This window comes from Podarcis cretensis, assembly GCF_951804945.1.
Source record: "Podarcis cretensis genome assembly, chromosome: 17".
Lineage (NCBI taxonomy): Eukaryota > Metazoa > Chordata > Lepidosauria > Squamata > Lacertidae > Podarcis > Podarcis cretensis.
Window position 1 is genome coordinate 5878428 of NC_137187.1, and position 19999 is coordinate 5898426.

Below are 19999 nucleotides of genomic sequence, written 5' to 3' on the forward strand. Positions count from 1 at the left end.
ACGAATTTCCCTATGGGCTTGCTTCGCAAGACGAAAATGTCTTGCGAGTTCCTGCGGGGTTTCCCCCCCCCTTTTCCTAAGCCCTAAGCCGCTTATCAGCTGATCCGCTGATAAGCCGCTTATCAGCTGATCCGCTAAAAGCCGCTAATAGTGCTAATCCGCTAAGCTGTCAATGGGCTTGCTTCGCAAGACGAGAAAACCGCTATACGAAGAGCCTCACGGAACGGATTAATTTCGTCTTGCGAGGCACCACTGTAAGTGTTTATATTGTACTTATAGTGTTTTGCTGCTGTGACCTTTTTGGCATCAGTGGCATCAGTGGTCGCTTTTCTGTTCTCTCAGGTGCCTAAAGGAGAAAGTCTTGCCTCTCAGCATGGCTATGGATGACTATGAGGAGCTACTCAAGTATTATGAACTACACGAAACTGTTGGTACAGGTATGCGCCTTGATGATTTCAAGTAAAAGCTTCTCTAAATAAAGAGCTATGAAAACGTAGCTTGCTTTATAGATTTGTTTTGTCAAAAAGCAGGGGAATTCCCCCAAAGTAGCTCACAACATGAATAAAATGAAAAACAATTTAGATGATTGTTAAAGGGAGGTAGTATTTAATATTGCTTTTCCTTTCAGATTTACTGCAACATCTAAGCATGCTTTTGCAGAAGTCAGTCCCACTAGTTTGATGTGGTGAGCAACCCAATAAATGCATTTGGGACTGTACTCTCGGTTAAGAGCTGTAAGAGGAGCTTCCAGCCTCAATGTGGACAGTCTGAAGCAGCAGAGGGGATGGAGGGACTGTTAAAGCATACAGGATATAAATATATGTTAACTCAGAAGCATCTAGTGCTTAGGCTGGATGTTACAGTTGAAGATAAGGGGTTAAGCCAAAGGTTTCACAGGGTTTTGAGGCAGAAGTACAAAGAACAGAGATGGTACCATGTAGGGATATAGATCTTTAACAAGGAGTTGATCACTAGTGTTAAATCTGTAGCCTTGCCTTTTTTCTTTCCTTACTGTAGGTGGTTTTGCAAAGGTTAAACTGGCTCGTCACCTACTTACTGGAGAACAGGTTGCAATAAAAATAATGGACAAACTGTCTCTGGGGGTGAGTGACTTTCTTGCTGGGAAAGGATGTGTTTCCTTTGTACAAATAAGGTTCTAATCGTACAACTTGTTAATGTGAAACTGCACATTTGTGGCCATAAGGGAATTCAGATTTCAAGCTCTGCATCAAAACTTCTGGAACGATGTTGAGCTCTGTTAGCACTACCTGGACAGTGCGTTTCCATAACTGAGACCTTAAAGTGGCATTTAATTGTTGCTTTTAAAATACAATCGCATAAGCATGATCTAACAGGATGGGGCGGGGGAAATGTAGAGGAAGTTTCTCTATTGTGGCATGCTATTATCTGGAAATCCCACAAACCTTTCATCTCTTAGGATGATTTGCCTCGCGTCAAAACAGAAATCGAAGCCATGAAGAGCTTAAGCCACCAGAACATTTGTCGGTTATACCAGGTGATTGAGACGCCAAAGAAGATATTCATGATTCTAGAGGTAAGATTTGAAACCTCATTCTGCTTTTTAAAATACTTGCTGCTTAAGGCTAAAATGTTTCAGGAGCCTGAAATAGTCCCTGTCAGTAACTATTGGCATCTTTTTAGGATCTTTATCTTGGTCCTTCACAGTGGTATGTTGTCATTTGGGGCAGAACTTTTACCTCTTACTCCTTGAAATCTTAATGTTGTCTGATTAAGGCATTGAGGGTCTCCTGTTCCAAGCTGTTGGCCTAAGGAGTGGTGGCAGCTATACAACCTAACAGGGTTAGTTTGCAACTGGTCTTTTGGCACTGTTCAAACCAACAAGAATACTGTCCCAGACTTTTGTGTCAGGTTCTTAGAAGTCCCCTCTTCTCTGTAACTTGTCTAGGGAGGGGATCAAGTGCCTGTAATCTTGGGGACATAGCAGGATGGGGACAAAAGTGTCTCAACATGCCGCCTTGTGTTTTGGTAGCAACCTGCATGCATGTAAGCTCCAAGCAAAACCCTCTTCCAGCATGTTAATACAATACAAGCAGCCTTTTCTCCTTGCCTATGATCATATGCCCTTTTAAAATGTAGTTTTTTTGTGGGGGGTGTTATTGGGTTGTTGTTTTTATTTTGATTATATATTTTGTGGTTTTATATTTTGATTTTGTTCTGTGAACCGCCCTGAGACCTCCAGGTATAGGGCGGTATATAATTCAATAAATAAATAATATGGAAACTTCAGTCATGGAGTTCTAGAATTAGGCACAATAGAATATTTCCTCTCTAAACCTGCATTCTGCAAAGTGGATCTAGTAATAATTCATGCTGCTTTATTTATATTGTCACATCTCATGTATAATATCAAGATGGTGTACAACAATAGATATAAACACAAGAAAACATAAAATGCCATAAAGGGCAATACAAAATGATATTGCACTAAAAGTGCCCAGAGTGGTGCTCTACCAAATACAGAAACGTGGATTTGTTAGTCTGCTTGACTGCACAAAATAGCATTTTTAAAATACAAACAAAAATTCTTTTCCTGTGTGGAGAAAAGACAGGCAGTTGACATGAGGAAGGAGTTAAATGTACAGGGGAAAGAGGAGCAAGAAGGCTTTTGAGTGACTAAAACTAAGTACAGAAGACACATTCCTCACTGGGTCTTAGCTGTGGGGTAGGGTGGGGGTGCAACTAGGATCCCCACAGGCTGCATCCTGCAGCTTTGTGAGCCTCTAGAAGACCTTCCCAAATGCTAATTAAGGATTCTGTGCCCTTTTTGTAAGAAGCATACTTCTTCATTGTATATATTCTTCATATAAATGCTTTGGTATCATGCACACTGACACTGGTCTCTTGCCCTTCAATAATCTGCTTTTTGTGGTATATTCAGGAAGTGTGTACCACACCTATGCATGCCACTGATAGGATTCTCCCAGAAATGTGTTCCTTACCTGTGGAGCTCTTGCTGACTTCTATTCCAGAAGCTGCTACTCTGTGGTGGGTTGCATTGTGCTAGGACTGGAGAACACAGGAACTGCCTGGAAATACAGACATTGGCCTTCTGCGTATTAAACATCCAACCCAAGGGGTCAACAGAAGGATAGAAAATTGCCCTTTTCATAAATGAAAACTTGATTTGGTATTTTTGACAGCTTCCCGGTTTCTAGATCCCGACAGTTTTTATCAGCCTGTTTTGTTGGCTTCAAGTTTAGCCAGTGCCTCTTAAACACTGTTGCCTTCTGCTTTCACTACAGTACTGCCCTGGCGGGGAGCTGTTTGATTACATCATTGCTAAGGATCGCTTAGCAGAAGAGGAAGCGCGCATCTTTTTCCGCCAGATTGTAGCTGCCATTGCATACGTACACAGTCAGGGGTATGCTCACAGGGATCTTAAGCCGGTAAGTGTGGAAGGTTGAAGCAGAGTTTCTTTGGGAATAAACTAGCTGTATGCCAGACTCCAAATAGTTTGCTAGGTTGGCTGCTCCTTCTGTTTTGCATGAAAGAAGCCCACAGCCAAAAAACCCAGTATCTGACATTCGGCCTCACTGCCATCATATCCACTGCTCTTTCCTTCTAGTCACACTTTTGTGGTTGACATGTCACAGTGCTGTTGTGACGGTTGAAGCCACAGCTGGCAGTACTTCCATGCTGCAGTCTAGGCTCTGCACCTAGCGAGATGATGCTCCCTTGCCCATAATCTATGGTCCTCCAAGCTTTGCCTGCCCAACTGTTTCTGGCAACCAGTTCACTGTCTACTTTGTTTCACTTCCTTCAACCACCATCCCTTAACTAAAACTTAGGAACTAGGCTTCTCCCTTTCCATAGAACATACAGCCCTTCCCTTCCTTTGATTAGCTTTTATTTGCCTTGGTTTGGTTGCCAGCCAAACTGACATCTTTCTCATCCCTTATAGAAGCTGCATTGTGAACAGCTTAGTTCCCGGAGCATCTGAGCATGCTGTGCCTCTAATCCCACTCAGCATAATTAGTGTCGTAGAGATTTTAGGGCAAGCTCCATAAAGATTCCTTTTGATTCTCTTCCAGTTCTTTCTCTAGCTCGGTCTAAGAGACCACCTGGTTTTGTTTTCTATGTATGTTTTTAGAGTTGGGAATTTGACTGGAGTTTGTTTTCTCCTCGTCAACAATTTACAGCATAAGGTTGCTGTGTAAATTTACTTGCTTCTAATGTGCGGGTGGCGCTGTGGGTTAAACCAACAGAGGCTAGGACTTGCCGATCAGAAGGTCGGCAGTTCGAATCCCCGTGATGGGGTGAGCTCCCGTTGCTCGGTCCCTGCTCCTGCCAACCTAGCAGTTCGAAAGCACGTCAAAGTGCAAGTAGATAAATAGGTACCGCTCCGGCGGGAAGGTAAACGGCGTTTCCGTGCACTGCTCTGGTTCGCCAGAAGTGGCTTAGTCATGCTGGCCACATGACCCGGAAGCTGTACGCCGGCTCCCTTGGCCAGTAAAGCGAGATGAGCGTCGCAACCCCAGAGTCAGTCACGACTGGACCTAATGGTCAGGGGTCCCTTTACCTTTACCTTTAATGTGCAATCTCTCTTGTCAGGAAAACTTGCTGATTGATGCCGAGCATAACCTGAAGCTGATCGACTTTGGTCTCTGTGCAAAACCATTGGTGAGTTTGTGCAAAGCAATGAACTCTGCCATTTTGCCAATGGCACTAGAAAACACGGGATGCTATTGCTGTCATCAAGGTGCGATGATTGCTGTTTCATCTCCAAACCAAACCATGTCAGAGGTTTCCTGTCTTTCCTTCCTGCTCCATAGATGCATTCTGATTAAAGCTGAATTTAAATAGCTCTGCTCAGCCATGGGCATTCTGAAGCCCAGCCATTCACTTGGTTCATACTGAAAGGTGTGATGTGATTTGGTTTGCGTTCAAATGACATGCTCCCCCATGATATATCCTGATTTATCTTCTTTCCTACATTGTGGCTCTTCCCAGTACAATACTGAAGCAATTCAAAACATGTAAATATCGCAGAATGTTGGGCTGCTGGCTTCAGCAGATTGTTGAATTTCTGTTGGTAAAGGATTGGAAACACAGGATCCTGAACACAAGCTTGTTCTTAGACAGCTCTTTCCTTTCTTTATCTGGCCCTATGTGTGCTAAATTGAATTTAAGTGGGTTTGAGTACTCTGGCAGGTTAAAACGGAACAGGGTTAGAAGGTGGTTAGGGTGTCCTAGAGTTGCAGTTGGCAAACAAACTTAACTTCAGATATATAATGATTTAGAGCAGGCACCCCCAACCTGCGGACCTCCAGATGTTTTGGCCTACAACTCCCATGATCCCTAGCTAACAGGACCAGTGGTCAGGGATGATGGGAATTGTAGTCCAAAACATCTGGAGGGCCCAAAGGTTGGGGATGCCTGACATAGAGTGGCTGAAAGGTGAAAGAGAAGAATGCAATAGCTTAACCCAGTGGTTTTCAACCAGTGTGCTGTGGCACCTTGGGGTGCCTTGATGATAGGGGAGCTGTGGGCGGCATTGGCCTATATCCCTCTTTCCTTCCCTTCCTCCTCTGATGCCCTCTCATGTCTTTGCCTGCCAAAGGTCTGCACAGCTACACAGCAGCAGACGTGGCTACAAGCTCCCCAGGCGGATGGAGCCTCTGGGGCTGGCCGGGGGGTGTTTCCCAGGCCCCTGTGGGGGAGTGTGAGGAGGCACCTCTCTTTGGGGCAGGGGGGGCAGCTCATAGACAAGGGGTGGCAGCTGCTGCTGCCCAGAGGACTCCCAAGGAGAAGAGAGGAGGCTGAACACCACAAGGGGAAGGTGTTTGAAAAAAAGTGAGAGGCTGCCAGCTCTGCAGGCAAGAGGTGACATATCAGGGTGCCACAGAAAGAATGTAGTGGGTCAAGGGAGACTCAAAAAGGTTGGTTTAACCCCATTGGGAACTGGGGAAGCAATCCAACTTTGCTTTTAACATCTTAGATATTTCGGGCTGACAATGCCCACTGTCAATTGCATCCATATCTAGGTGAAATGCAAAATGTCTCCTGTTGCAGATGTAGCTTACTATGTTGTTCTTGCTGTAGGGTGGTCTGGATTACCATCTAAGCACTTGCTGTGGAAGTCCAGCCTACGCAGCACCAGAGTTGATTCAGGGCAAAGCTTACATTGGCTCAGAGGTATTGTAGTAGATTCTTTAACATTTCTCGATATTGACTCTTGCATACACATTTCCTTTACAGAATGGCCGCTGCGTAAAATGTAACAAAGTCCGTTAACTTTCTGAAGCGGGAGCCATTTTAAAGGGGCATACATGACAACTGTGTATGTGGATAATATTGTTTTCAGCGTCTTCAAAGATGCGGTTGTAGTCTCTGGTCATCCCTTCAGTGCTGTTGCATCTTTTATTCCTCTTCTGCAATATCTTCCTCTGTTACCTTACAGTGGTGCCTCGCAAGACGAACGCCTCGCAAGACGAAAGAGTTTTCCGTTTTTGAGTCGTTCCGCAAGACGAATTTCCCTATTGGCTTGCTTCGCAAGAAGAAAGCCCATAGGGAAATCTCCAGGGACCTCTTTTAAATGCTGGCGGTGGGGAGCAAAGCCTTTCGCCCCCCCCCTCCGGCCTACAGAAGAGGTCCAGGAAGGCCGGCGGGGGCCGAAAGGCTTTGCTCCCCACCGCCAGCATTTTAAAAGCGGTCGGGGATAGCAGGGAAGCGGGCTGCGCTTTCCCGCTATCCCGGACCGCTTTTAAAATGCTGGCCGTCGGGAGCAAAGACTTTCGCCCACCGCACCGCCGGCCTTCCTGGACCTCTTCTGAAGGCCGGAGGGGGGCAAAAGTCTTTGCTCCCCCCCCCCCCCGCCTGCCTTCCCGGGATAGCGGAGAAGTGCAGTGCGTTTCTCTGCTATCCCGGACGGCTTTTGAAGGCAGGTGGGGGGGGGGGAGCAAAGACTTTCGCCCACCGCCTGCCTTCAGAAGACCTCCGCTGTCCCGGGGCGATCTTAAAATGCTGGCGGGCGGCAGCGAAGCCCTCCTGTCCCCGGAGCTTGCGGGGCGGGAGGTGGGGAGAAGGGCTTTTCTTCCCACCGCCAGCCTTCAGAACAGCTTTCTGAAGGCTGGCGGTGGGAAGAAAAGCCCTTGTCCCCCCCCCCAGCCTTCAGAAGAGGTCGGGGGACAGACTGTCCCCGGACCTGGTCTGAAGGTGGTTTCCATAGGAATGCATTGATTGATTTTCAATGCATTCCTATGGGAAACCGTGCTTCGCAAGACGAAAAACTCGCAAGAAGAAAAAACTTGCGGAACGAATTAATTTCGTCTTGCGAGGCACCACTGTATAGAGTAGGCAATGTGGGCACCCTCCAAATGGAACAGGAAAGCCTTCTTCCTGCCAGTCTTGAACCTTTTGTCTTAACACTCTACGAGCTGTGTGCTCTACCTCTCCTCTAATGGCATACATCGCTGAAAGGCTAAATCTGTGGCAGTGTCCACACTTTTGTCTGGCCTTTGTTGTCAATGACTCAGTGGTGGGTTCTGAGAAATTTATGGGTGCTAGGGCCCAAGGGGCAGAGGCTTCTTCTTGACCTCACCCTGTTTTAAATTATGTGGTAGTCAATCCCCTACTTTGCTCCAAACTAATCTCCCCATCTTGCAGCTAGGATGAGCATTATCCATGCAATTACACTGTCCTTTTGGGGGACATTGAAAGCTGGAGACGAAGGCTGGGGCTTGTTGCTGAAATGCTTTGAAGGCACAGGACCACAGAATGCAAACTTTTGTCTCTTGCTCACCCACCCACAAAGGAAACCTCTTGGAGCTGCAAGGGAGCTGGGGTTTGTTACTGTAGGGGAGGGCTTTCTTGCAAGGTGTGCCACACAACTGCAGGGGTGATCACGGCTCCAGCTTCATGGTTGGGCAAGAGACTGGGGCTTGTTGTGCTCCCCAGAGTGCAGCAGTGCAACCTTTGTGGTGAATGTGACCAGCAACACCCCAAGGGCTTGGGGACCTCAAGGGCTGGGCAGTTAACATCAAAAGTTGATAGCCAGTACCTACCATACTGTTCAGAGGTGACCATGACTTTGTTTATTATTGTGTATTAGGGCTGTGTGGGATGTTTGTGCACAAAGTGACTAACCTTTATATTTTTCTAACTTACCTGCTTGTCATCCCAGGCTGACATTTGGAGCATGGGAGTGCTTTTGTTTGCTCTGCTCTGTGGATTTCTACCATTCGACGACGATAATGTTATGGTGCTCTACAAGAAAATAGTGGTATGTATTCTGACATATGTACTGTTTCCAACAGGGTTTGGGGGATTTACAGCAAGAAGCCCTTTCATAGCTCTTAAAACTTGTTCTCTTGATGATTCTCATGGAAGCCTCAGGATGCTCTTTTGTGATATTCCAGTGGCTTTTTTTTTTTAAAGCCCCACCTTGGGATAATCTTGGCATTTAAATTCTGCTATGTTCTTTCTTCAATTCCCCCACCCCACCCAAACATTCTTGTAGTCTTTTAGACACTATCGACTATCTTAGCAGAAAGGCACCCAGGCTCTTGTATTGTGTTTCGGCCAGCCTTTGAGGAAATCTCTTAAAAGTGCTCATTCATGGCAAGAGGCCAGGGCAGCAGCTTTGGCATGCAGAAGCACTCATTCAGCTGTAAGCACCCACATGATTTAATCTGCCCAGAACAATTTCTTCTCTTGCACCTTAGTCAGGCGTGTAATTATTTTTATGCTGCATGCATTAGTCTTGGAGGTGTGCCGACTTTTTCTCCCCATGTTGTGAAGTACAGAAGGTACAGGCCTTCTGTAGCATCCTCCCCCCACATCCCGCCCCATTGCTTGCTAGGGGGCAGGGGGAGCATATTGGTAAGAAGGCACACTCTGTATTATCTGGCTCTAGATAGGGTAGTGCATTAAATCTCACTTGTGATAAATGTTCAGGTCAGCACCTAAGAAACCTGTGCAACTATAACTTGACACAGTGCCGATCAATTGGGCCTAATCATGCTTGGCTGTAAATCCAGCAGCATGTCTGCAAAATGGCCCTAAGGTTTGGCCAATAGCCTGTGCTTAACTTGATCACAACTCTTAGTGCTGCCACTAGGCAGGGGGTTACCTCTTACTCTGCTCAACACCTTCAACCTCAATGGCTACATGTTCTGCATGCAGAAGGTCCTAGGTGTTGTCCCAGAATCTCTGGTAGCAGATGAGAGGCGTCTGCTTTGAGACCCTGGAGAGTTGTTGCCGGTTAAAGTAGGCAGCACTGGACTTGAAGGTCTACAGGTTTGATTCTGTAGAAGGCAGTCTGAGTGTTTGTGCTGTGCTGGACTTGAGGGCTTCCTGATTTGGCCTTATAATGAAAGTAGGCTATTCTAAGGCCTGGGTTGTAACTTGACTTGCAGCTAATATGTGAGCTAATACTAGATAAAGTTAGATTATGCAGTGTACTGCTGGCTCATACTATAGTTGTGTAATATATAAAAATTTTTAAAAATTCTCCAGTAGCACCTTAGAGACCGACTAAGTTTGTTCTTGGTATAAGCTTTCGTGTGCATGCACACAAAAGCTTATACCAAGAACAAACTTAGTTGTTCTCCACGGTACTACTGGAGAATTTTTTTATATATTTCGACTGCATCAGACCAACATGGCTACCTACCTGAATATAATTGTGTAGGCACTTCTAGATTTCTTCTGAAACAAACTCCTATGTAACTAGCTTTTAGGGATGATCTGCAGTCAACATCTTCTAGTGTGAGATTAAACATTTCACAGATTTCCCATCCATGTGTTTTTCCTTTGAATCTAACTAGGTTTGTCTCTTCTAAACTGAAGGGTCCTAATTTAGCTTTTCCTCTACTGTAGAAGGCATTCTATGTCCTGACCTCATTTCTAGTCTTCTCTAGCTTTGGAGGAAAGACAACTCTCCTGCTCTGCTCAGTGTCAGTGATATGGCTACATATTAGCTTGTTAAATAAGGTGTGCCCTGTCCTTTGCATCCCTTAAGTTTGTTGGTGATTATTGTGTCTGCCCTTGGAATGTGGATGTTTTCCCAAGAGAAGATTCTCTGATCTTCAGTAATGAAGACCCAGACCTTTCAAATGAATAAACCCTTGGAGGCATTGCTTTAAAACAATGTACAATTACATGGTAACATAGTATATTTAAGGACAAAATGTAAAGATGCAGGCTTTGATAGAACTGAAAAGAGCTTTGGGGAAGCAATTGGTTGCATATCTCAGAATCAGGGTTCACAATGCAGGAGAAGGTATGGAGGAAGGAAGTTAGCATCTGGGCAGCCTGACTTGCCTTATGACTTTGTGGTGGGCATTGAATATAAACTGGGTGTAGGGAGGGAACTAACTTTAATAATAATCACATTTCACCCTAAGATCCCAGGGTGGGGTGTAACAATTTTAAAGACAACAATAAAAACAGTTTTAAATAGAAAAAAATACAGTCACGAAAAGTAGGACAGGGTCCTGAAAATATACACATCAGCTGTCAAAGACCAGGGTAAATAGGTGTGTCTTCAGCATTAGCTGAAAAATCTATATGGAAACCCAGCCAGTAATCTAACTGCTGCATTTTGGACCAATTGAAGTTTCCGAGTCTTCTTCACACAGTGGACAGTGCAATAATCAAATTTGGAAGTATAGGGGGAGCCCCTGGTAAATGAGCTCTGCATTGGTGTTCAGAAGCTCTGAAGAGGCAGGAAGACACAACCCTCCTGTTCCTCCCACTAAAGGCATCTTTACTGTTTCCCCAAAAGCAAGAAAGGGAAACGTGAGGCTCATATGATTCTGTTGAACTCCAGCTCCCATCAGCACCAACCAGCATGGCCAGTAGCCAGGAATAATGGGAGCTGTAGTCCAGCAACTTCTGGAGGGCCACCATCCCTGCCGGGAAACAGGGTCTTAAAATCCTCACAGAGCTTGTTTCCAGTAAGCTTAAGATACCAGAGGCTATTGTAAAAAGTTTCTTAAAAAATTGATGGTTAGGCTAAGAATGTATTATGCACACCAAATGACTAGGTGGGAGAAGGAAGGGGAAAGGCCCCCTAATGCCTGTAAACAAGGAGTGATTAAGATATTTTCAAGGTATCCAGGTCTGTGGCTCAAAACTACAAGATACCTTCTGGATCTTGAGCCTTTGGATTGTCCTTCTGTCGCTTACCTGGTCATCAAGCAAAATCTATTTCCTTTATAAACCTAAGTTCTCAGGAACAGCTTTCAATAGTTTCCCATCTGCTCTTCAGTAGATGGATGAGTGCTGCCCACAGATTAAAATCACGTCTAGTTTTTCACTTCCAGCCCTCTTAAATTTGACTTATCAGAAGCTAGAGAAGTAAAGCAGCTGATCAAAAACTATAGCGGTAGCCTACATTTATATTTGGGGACTAAATGTGCAGAATATAATGTCCTTGACTCATCCAGTGCAGTGAGGTGACGTCTGCAATGATTGAGTGCTATCATGCAGACTGTGGAAAGCTTCAATCGTATGGAGAATTGGGTATTACACTGGCTATTAACACTGAATTTCATTCATGCTCTTTGAGTTCACTCTTCTAAAGATGAGCGGTTTCATACTTAATTTTTTTGTCTGCTTTTGGAGTAAAATCTTGCGCTGCATAGATACCCATGTTGGTCCATTTAATGTTCCTACCAACTTGCCCACTGGAGGTCAGGCTGTGTTGCTGTTACTTTTCAGGGTCAACCCTGAAACCTAACAAGCACCCTATATTTTGCTTGGGGGGTGGGTGGTAGAAAACTCTGATTGGTTCAAGTGATGGCTGTTCCACTAATTCAACTAGAATTAATGCTAAAACTACTTTCTCTACAGAGGGGGAAATATGAGACACCAAAATGGCTCTCACCTGCCAGTGAACTACTGCTGCACCAGATGCTGCAGGTAATAAGAGCATAAGCGCAATGGACCAATGGTTCAGTATTCTGTTCTTACAGTGACCAACCCAGATGTCTATGGAAAGTCCACAAGCAGGATTTGAGTGCAACAGCACTCTTCCAACCCCTGATTCCCAGTGACAGATATTCAGAGGCTTCCTGAGTCTGGCTGTGGTAGGAGAACATAGCCATTGTCAGTGACCTATAGCCTTATCCTTCATAGATTTGATTCATCCAAGTTGGTGGCCGTCTCCACATCTGGTGGAAGCAAATTCTCTTTCTGCCCCACTTCTAGTAAATGTCTTCTTTTCTCTGGAATGGTCTTCTAATAGGAGCAGTGATTTAAGGAACGTTGGTGTTTTAAGTCCACAGAGCTCTGAAAGAGGTCCATCCCGTTTTCCACAGTGGCCAGTTAGGTGCTTCCGAGAAGCTCACCATTAAGGCATGCAAGCTGGCCTTGAAGCATGCTGTCTCTGGAGGTTGCATCTATCATAGCTAATAGCTGTCAACAGCCCTATCCACCATGAATTTGTCTCATCACTTCTTATAGCGTTGCACCTTTATTATATAGAGAGGTGGGAAATACATGAAGGCTTCAGCTTAGGTCGCTTTAGTAAAAAGCAACTACTGTTCTTACTTTTACCCCACCTTGTCTTTAAAAAAGGGGGGAGAAATCCCAAGCTGCTTAACAAAAGTGGGAAATTAAGATGGATGTGACCAGACTCTCTCCTGCCAGTTGCAGGGATTCAAGTTACTGATCCTTGTGCCTCACCCAGACATCACAGTGGTACTAACAGCATTTTACAGTTTTACAGTTTCTTAACATACTAAAGCAAATGAATGGAACATTACACCCCTGAAATCAGGGCTGATGGAATGGTTTGTTCCTGTTATCCGGAACAGGAACTTCATGATAGTTTTCAGGACAAACCTTCAGACATGTCTTGGAAAAACTATGTTTAGCCTTTTGCTTAACTGCACAGCTCCATCCTTATAGCAGAGGATTGCTAAAATATATGGTACAGTTATTTATTCTGATTAAAGTAACTGTTTCTTGAAATGCACCTCTACTCTTACCCACTAGGTGGACCCAAAGAAACGGATTATGGTTAAGCATCTCTTAAGTCACCCATGGCTCATGCATGGCTACTCATTTGCTGTCCAGTGGCAAAGTAAATACCCTGTGAGTAAATGAATTCATCTGAACAAGAGCAATATAACAAAGGTGAATCTAGGCTAATGTGGCATGGTAACAAGGTGAAGTGTCTCTCCTAAATGGAACACTAAACTGAATCTTCTAGGCCTTTCACAGAGTGTTGTGTGTTTAAAAGAGTTCAGAATTCTTATAGTGAAAGAAATCAGTATCCTTGCATGATGCAGCCAGCTGCTAAGCATTTTGTGTACTGTCTGCACCAGTGGTTAATACAAGTCTCCTGTGGGTTTCTAGACTGAGCTCAAGAGCAAGCTGCACCTTTATTCTGTACTTGCCTACCATTGTGAAGTTTTAAAGAGCATGTGCAACACACTTAACAATGAGCCATATATGTGTGTCAAAACAACCTGATTTGACTGGAATCCAACAGCAGTGATGAGAGAGATATGACATATTATTATTTTATACATACAGTGGTACCTCGGGTTAAGTACTTAATTCGTTCCGGAGGTCCGTACTTAACCTGAAACTGCTTTTAACCTGAAGCACCACTTTAGCTAATGGGGCCTCCTGCTGCTGCCGTGCCGCCGGAGCACGATTTCTGTTCTTATCCTGAAGCAAAGTTCTTAACCTGAAGCACTATTTCTGGGTTAGCAGAGTCTGTAACCTGAAGCATATGTAACCTGAAGCATATGTAACCCGAGGTACCCCTGTATTATATAACTAAATTGCTGTTGCCTTTCTTCCTCATTAAGTCAGCATTGAACACATGACCATATAGCTCAGTGGTGGGGACCTTCTGGCCCATAGGTCTAGCTAGATCCACCAGTCTGTTCCCCGCAAACCACACCGACCTTCTGCTTCTGATGCCATGCCTGATGTCAGGTGCAGGAAACTTTAAGCCACAACTAATAATGAAGAAGCATAAGTGTGCTCGCAATTCTTCCTTTGTATTCCTGACTCTAAGCCAGGAGTGAAATGGATCAGATGTATCTTGAGCCAATGAAAGCTTGGCAAAGTGACCTGCAATAGGGGAGAGCTGTTCATTGAATTCAGACATAGATACAGTGGTACCTCGCAAGACGAAATTAATTTGTTCTGCGATTTTTTTCGTCTTGCGATTTTTTTCGTCTTGCGAAGCACGGATTTTTCAAAAGCTTCAAAAATCACCAAAGTTTTCAAAAACCTCAAAAAAGGCTACCACACCGTGTGCTATGAGTTGTCAAGTCGCAACTGCACCCCCTGAATGCACGGTTTCAAGAAAAAGGAAACAAACTTGCAAGACAAAGGAAACAAACTTGCAAGATGTTTCCGTCTTGCGAAGCAAGCCCATAGGGAAATCCGTCTTGCGAAGCAACTCAAAAAACGGAAAACTCTTTCGTCTTGCGAGTTTTTCGTCTTACGAGGCATTCGTCTTGCGAGGTACCACTGTACATACATAGGAAGCAGCTGATTGACTTTGTCCATCGAGCCTGGCATGGTTTGTTTTGACCAGCGGAGGCTCTCCACAGTGTTGAGTAGAGACCTTTCTGTGCAGCCAAATAAGCAGCAGGTCCATTTGAAATCTAGTGGATGCTGTGCTTGCATATAGGCGATGAGCCCGACGAAATTATTCACACCGGCCACTGCCCATTGAGTGTCACTGTTTCTCTATACTAGAACATTCTACCTTTATCTATGCTTGGCTACATATACTTAAACATATTTTGTTTCAATTCTTCTCTCTCGGACTGCAAAGTAACAGTATGCTGTAGCACCAGGCACAATAGGAGATCATCCAGAATTGGTTTCAATCCAGAAATAACTGCTAGTGAGAACAAGCTGAGACATACTAGCTCTCGGCATCTAAACATCTGACACTATATCGTTTCTGCTGAGTGAACTATGAAAAATACACAAAGTAGGGCTGCAAAAACTAATAGGAAATTGAACTCTTGACTTCAGAAATGCTTGCCCTGTTCCAAATATTTATATTTTCTCACCATTTTAAGTGGAGGGTCCTCTTCCCCACCTCCAGCTCTAAAGTGTGCAGATGACTAGTGTTAAAAGATACCAACATAATGCTATGCATTATTATGTAATCCTGTAAATGATTCCCCATGGGTATTTTGCAATCAAGGATTGCAAACCACTTGGGTATTTTTTTCAAACAATATTGTGTAAATAAGTACGGGGGCAGGTATACTTAAAAGCAAAATGTTCTGGAGATCTGACAGTTAATAGTAGACATAGTGATCCAATGGAAAAGTGTGTGATGGAAAAGAGCCAGCAGTGTGCGAGTCTTTAAAAAATGAGGGTGGGTGTATCGGCAGCTTTAACACCAATATTTAAACAGATCTTTTTCCCTCCCAGCTTGGGCGTCTTGATGAAGACTGCATAACAGAACTTTCGGTGTATCACAAATGTAGCAGAGAAAGTATGGCAGAGATGATTTCAGAGGTAATGTTTGACTTTAATAATAATTCCTGAGAGATTTAGTTGTTCACACATCTAATATTCAACCCTGTAGAGTGTGTCTCAAAACTAACATCTCTATTTTAGAACTACGTAGTTTAAGCCCTCTAATACATCTGTGACTGTAGCTGCCTCAAACTCTAAATTTAGAACTGTTACTGAATAGATTGGTCCACTGCTAACAGTCATCCACTGCAGTGAAGGGCTGGGAGAGGGTTAGGGTTTTTCAAGACTTTACCCTTGGTCATGGGTAGGCAACCTAAGGCCCGGGGGCCGGATCCGGCCCAATTGACTTCTAAATCCGGCCCGCGGACAGTCCAAGAATCATGTGTTTTTACATGAGTAGAATGTGTGCTTTTATTTAAAATGCATCTCTGGGTTATTTGTGGGGCATAGGAATTCCTTCATTTATATATATTTTCCAAAATATAGTCCGGCCCCCCACAAGGTCTGAGGGACAGTGGACCAGCCCCCTGCTGAAAAGGTTTGCTGACCCCTGCTCTTGGTTCTTGTGCTGGGAGACATGAGCAGCTGAGTCCAGGCACCTTGCAGCTTAAGCTACCAGTACAGCTCCCATACTAATTATTTGCCCAGTCTCTGCAGTGCCTCCTGTATGGTGGCATCTACTTGAACTGCAGCTTTTCAGCCTCCTATGGACATGTGATTTGGTTAGCTCTCTCTATGGTTTTTACTTGCAGTTATAACCAAAGTTCCTCAATATGTTATTCATCTGTGGGTGATAATAGCACAGACCACACATCTCACCTGGAACTTCATATCTAACCTGCCTTTGACTCATGGCTATCTTCTGAACATGTCATCTGCCTCTAGCCTGTTCTACCTTTGTCTACCTTTGCCAGAATCAGCTCCTAGTTTCAGCCTGTCACAAAACTAGGCTCCGGCCTATGAGAGACTTGCTGCAGGAACCCAAGTTTATACCTTAAACATGACCAGAATCATTTGTCAGACACATACTTTTCTGAACAAGCTTCTTTGGAGTGACAGAGTTCCATGAAGATAAAAACTGGAAACAACTGGAACTCTACAGAAGGACATATGTTGGCTGTGAACAGAAGTAACATTCCTTATGTCATGTTTCCATCTGGAGAACTCCTTCAAGATTTAGATGCATTGGGACGCTTGGAAAATGTGTATCTTTAACCTCATTGTTTCTTTAGCCTCACTGTCTGAGTTTTTTTTATGACACTAACATACAAATACTTGGAATAAGTTTCTTGCTGGTACTTTTTTGGTGAGATCAACAAATTTGCAGTTCTGCTAGCCAGCGGCAGCAAACCTGTCTGAAGAGGTGCCTTTTATATGCTTCTGCAATGGAGCATACACAAAAATTAATGATAAAGTGCAGATATTCACATTCTGTGTACTGTACGCTAAATTATATCTTTGATTTAAAATTTAATCTGATTAGATCTGATCTTTGAAACACTGGCTTAAGTTGGTTGTCTTCAAGTTATTTACTATTAAAAGAATGTTTTCCATATCAGCCATGAAATCCATATTGCAGAGGCTGCCAGGTATCAGGCCAGGCCAATTGGTTCACAAAGGGTGATAGGTGTGCTCTTTGGCATCTCTCAGAGCATACTCTAGCAATTTCCAACAATTATGTTGCCTGAAATAAATGTTGGTGAGCAATAATCTGACTCTTTAGGGAATTGTTCTCATCACTGGTCTCTCTGAAGAACCTGATAGGCTTCTGAGGGAACCACAGGATTCCCCTTAACACAGTTCAAAGCCACTGATATAAGCAATTGGTCTCTTGCAAATATCCTTGTCAATAGACTTTACCAGTTGTAAGTAGAAATTCTTGTGTTTTGCATCTCTTAAGAAGAACTTGCAGATCTAAATTGTTGCTGCTCAGGCAGCATCTTCATGGCAATCAGTTGCTTATTTCATGGTAAGAATTTGCATATTTCATGGCACATTGACTCGGAAGTACGGACTATTCTACAATTATAAAATTAATGCAGTAGAGGTTTGAAGCAGAAGGTGAATTTCACAGAAATCTGTGATCATAATGGTGGGGGGAGACGAATTAATGGAGTTTTGAATCTAAATTGCTAAACTTATTTCAGATGGGCATGAACATGGCTAGGGTTTTTTAAAGGTGTTTTTTCTTCAAAGTTGTTGAAAAGGCAAAAGCAAGAGATGTATAAACCTAATTTTTCAGATAATTATGTTCGGTTCTATAATAAGACAAAAATTGTTTTAGAATTAGCCTATATATTCAGAACTCTGACATGTCCTTCCCTTCAAGAAAAAAGAGAAGGGGGATTTTGAAGTGTGGAAAGGAGAAGGCATTGGCTGAGCAGCCTTTTCTGGTGCTTTTTGAGGAAAGTATTTATGTTCTGAAATCTTTCTAGTTGCTTCCTTATTCCATCATCTGGCACTGCAAGATGCCTTTTCTCCAATTTCCCTTTTTAAAAATCTCTGTCCTGCAGTTCTGCTCGGATAAACTTTTTGATATGATGGTACCAGTGACAACATGCCTTTTATGTTCTCTTGTGTAAAAACCCATTGACTATATTTGGAAGGGAAAGTTTACAAAAATTCTGTGCTGAACACAATGAAGTCACAGTAAGGTGTTTTTTTAAAGGTGGGGTAAAAAATACTTAGATTATATGCAGTTTAAGCTTTTCTGGAATGTGGCATTGATTTTAGGTGCGTCCACCCTCCACTGTCCCCTGCTTTTCAAGAAGATGGCTGAGAAAGTAACCCAGATCTATTTGTATTCTTAGTGGAAATATGATCATGTGACTGCAACATACCTTTTGCTTCAATCAAAGAAAGCACATGGTAAACCTGTTCGTCTAAGGATTCCAAGTGTAATGGCAGAAGGTGCTAGCATCACTCAATCCAGAGAACAGAAGGTGTGTGATTCATATTTTGTCACTGTCTTGCTCCTAAAGCTTGCTGTGTTTTCATTCCCTCCCCCCCCCCCCATGAATGGTGCAGCTAAACAAGCCTTTGCTGGGTGTTTTGACTTGGCAGCAAGTAGTATAATGAAATTTCAGCTATAGAGTGAACTATTTATTTATGAAGATATGTTTACACCCCATATCATAACATACCAGGAGGGTATGCAATATTAAAACATAAAACAAAATTAAAAACAATACAAATACAGTGGTGCCCCACAAGACGAACACCTCGCAAGACGGAAAACCCGCTAGACGAAAGGGTTTTCCGTTTTGGAGGCGCTTCGCAAAACGAATTTCCCTATGGGCTTGCTTCGCAAGATGAAAATGTCTTGCGAGTTCCTGCGGTTTTCCCCCCCTTTCCCCCCCCCCTTTTCCTAAGCCGCTTATCAGCTGATCGCTAAAAGCCGCTAAACCGCTAATAGTGCTAATCCGCTAAGCTGTCAATGGGCTTGCTTCGCAAAACGAAAAAACCGCTATACGAAGAGCCTCACGGAACGGATTAATTTCGTCTTGTGAGGCACCACTGTAATTATTAAAGTGACCGGGTAGTCAAAAATTTTAAAAAAATGGCTACAAAGGTTTAGAATGAAGTGTCTTCAATAGATGAAAGTCAAAAGTGAGAGTGCTTGATGAATTCCTCCTAAAAGGGTGTTCCACAGCATGGGGCTGACAACACTAACTTCCAGTTGAGGTCAGTTGGGTCACTGTTACATTGGAGACAGCTCATAGCACTTCTCTAGAGCTGGAACCCGGAGAAGGGACTGAAGGCACGGAATATCCCTATGTTTAAATCTAAGCAAATCTCTGCCTGCATGGATGGGAGATTGCTTGGCAGTGCTATCTGAGTAGGTATGACCTTTTGAAAGGAAGGGTGTGACAGAAGTATCAAAAATAAAATGGGTTTTTGCCACAGAACCCTCCAAACGCAAAGTGCTGTTTCCTCTTCGAAGCAGGCTGTATTGTCCAAGCCTTCATTTCAGTGGAACCAAGGCAGGCTTGAATGTTATGGTTTGCCAGATGCTGCTGAAGGACATTCCTAATACGGATGATGCCTTGTCAAAGGATCAGACAAGGTCCTCTGAAGCCTTTTGCCTCCCCTCCAAGGGGAGGAGTCATCCCTCTCTCCAGAATGACCAAGTGGTAGGAAGACAGCTTAATGCTGAACCACGGGAACTGAGTTGAACCACTCGATTCAGCATGGTATGCTCGTCATTCACTAAGCTTTTCCTTTAACCTCACTGAAACAAATAAGTGTGGGTACCCAAAAGGCTGAAGTATTATTTTTGTGATGTCTTTGAGACATTTAGAATTAACTGAGAAGGGTTTTGAAAGTGCACTCATTTAATGAAATGAACTATACCTCTTTGAACAGGTTTTCAAAAAGGCCCTGTCTTACGATGGTAATCTAGATGGGAATGAAATGGCATGTGGCTTTGGATCCATGGAATTCCTAGCCTGTTGTGAGGAATCTCAGCCTGTTTGCAATACACCCAAAACAAAGCAGGTATCTTGTACCTATTAACTAAATGATAGATTTTTTTTAAAAAAATTAT

General features: G+C 43.7%; 1 protein-coding gene across 3 annotated transcripts in view; it reads left to right on the forward strand.

The window, feature by feature from the left end:
* The window catches only part of MELK (maternal embryonic leucine zipper kinase), a 37167-nt gene that overhangs the window by 8689 nt on the left and 8479 nt on the right, over positions 1 to 19999 (forward strand). For all 3 annotated transcript variants that reach the window (XM_079959377.1, XM_079959376.1, XM_079959378.1), the window contains exons 2-13: positions 343 to 437; positions 1018 to 1103; positions 1439 to 1555; positions 3285 to 3428; positions 4594 to 4662; positions 6085 to 6177; positions 8165 to 8263; positions 11839 to 11907; positions 12985 to 13083; positions 15406 to 15492; positions 18264 to 18395; positions 19819 to 19950. In XM_079959377.1, the coding sequence (XP_079815503.1) occupies positions 343 to 437; positions 1018 to 1103; positions 1439 to 1555; positions 3285 to 3428; positions 4594 to 4662; positions 6085 to 6177; positions 8165 to 8263; positions 11839 to 11907; positions 12985 to 13083; positions 15406 to 15492; positions 18264 to 18395; positions 19819 to 19950 (1222 nt within the window). The remainder of the gene's footprint in view (positions 1 to 342; positions 438 to 1017; positions 1104 to 1438; positions 1556 to 3284; positions 3429 to 4593; positions 4663 to 6084; positions 6178 to 8164; positions 8264 to 11838; positions 11908 to 12984; positions 13084 to 15405; positions 15493 to 18263; positions 18396 to 19818; positions 19951 to 19999) is intronic.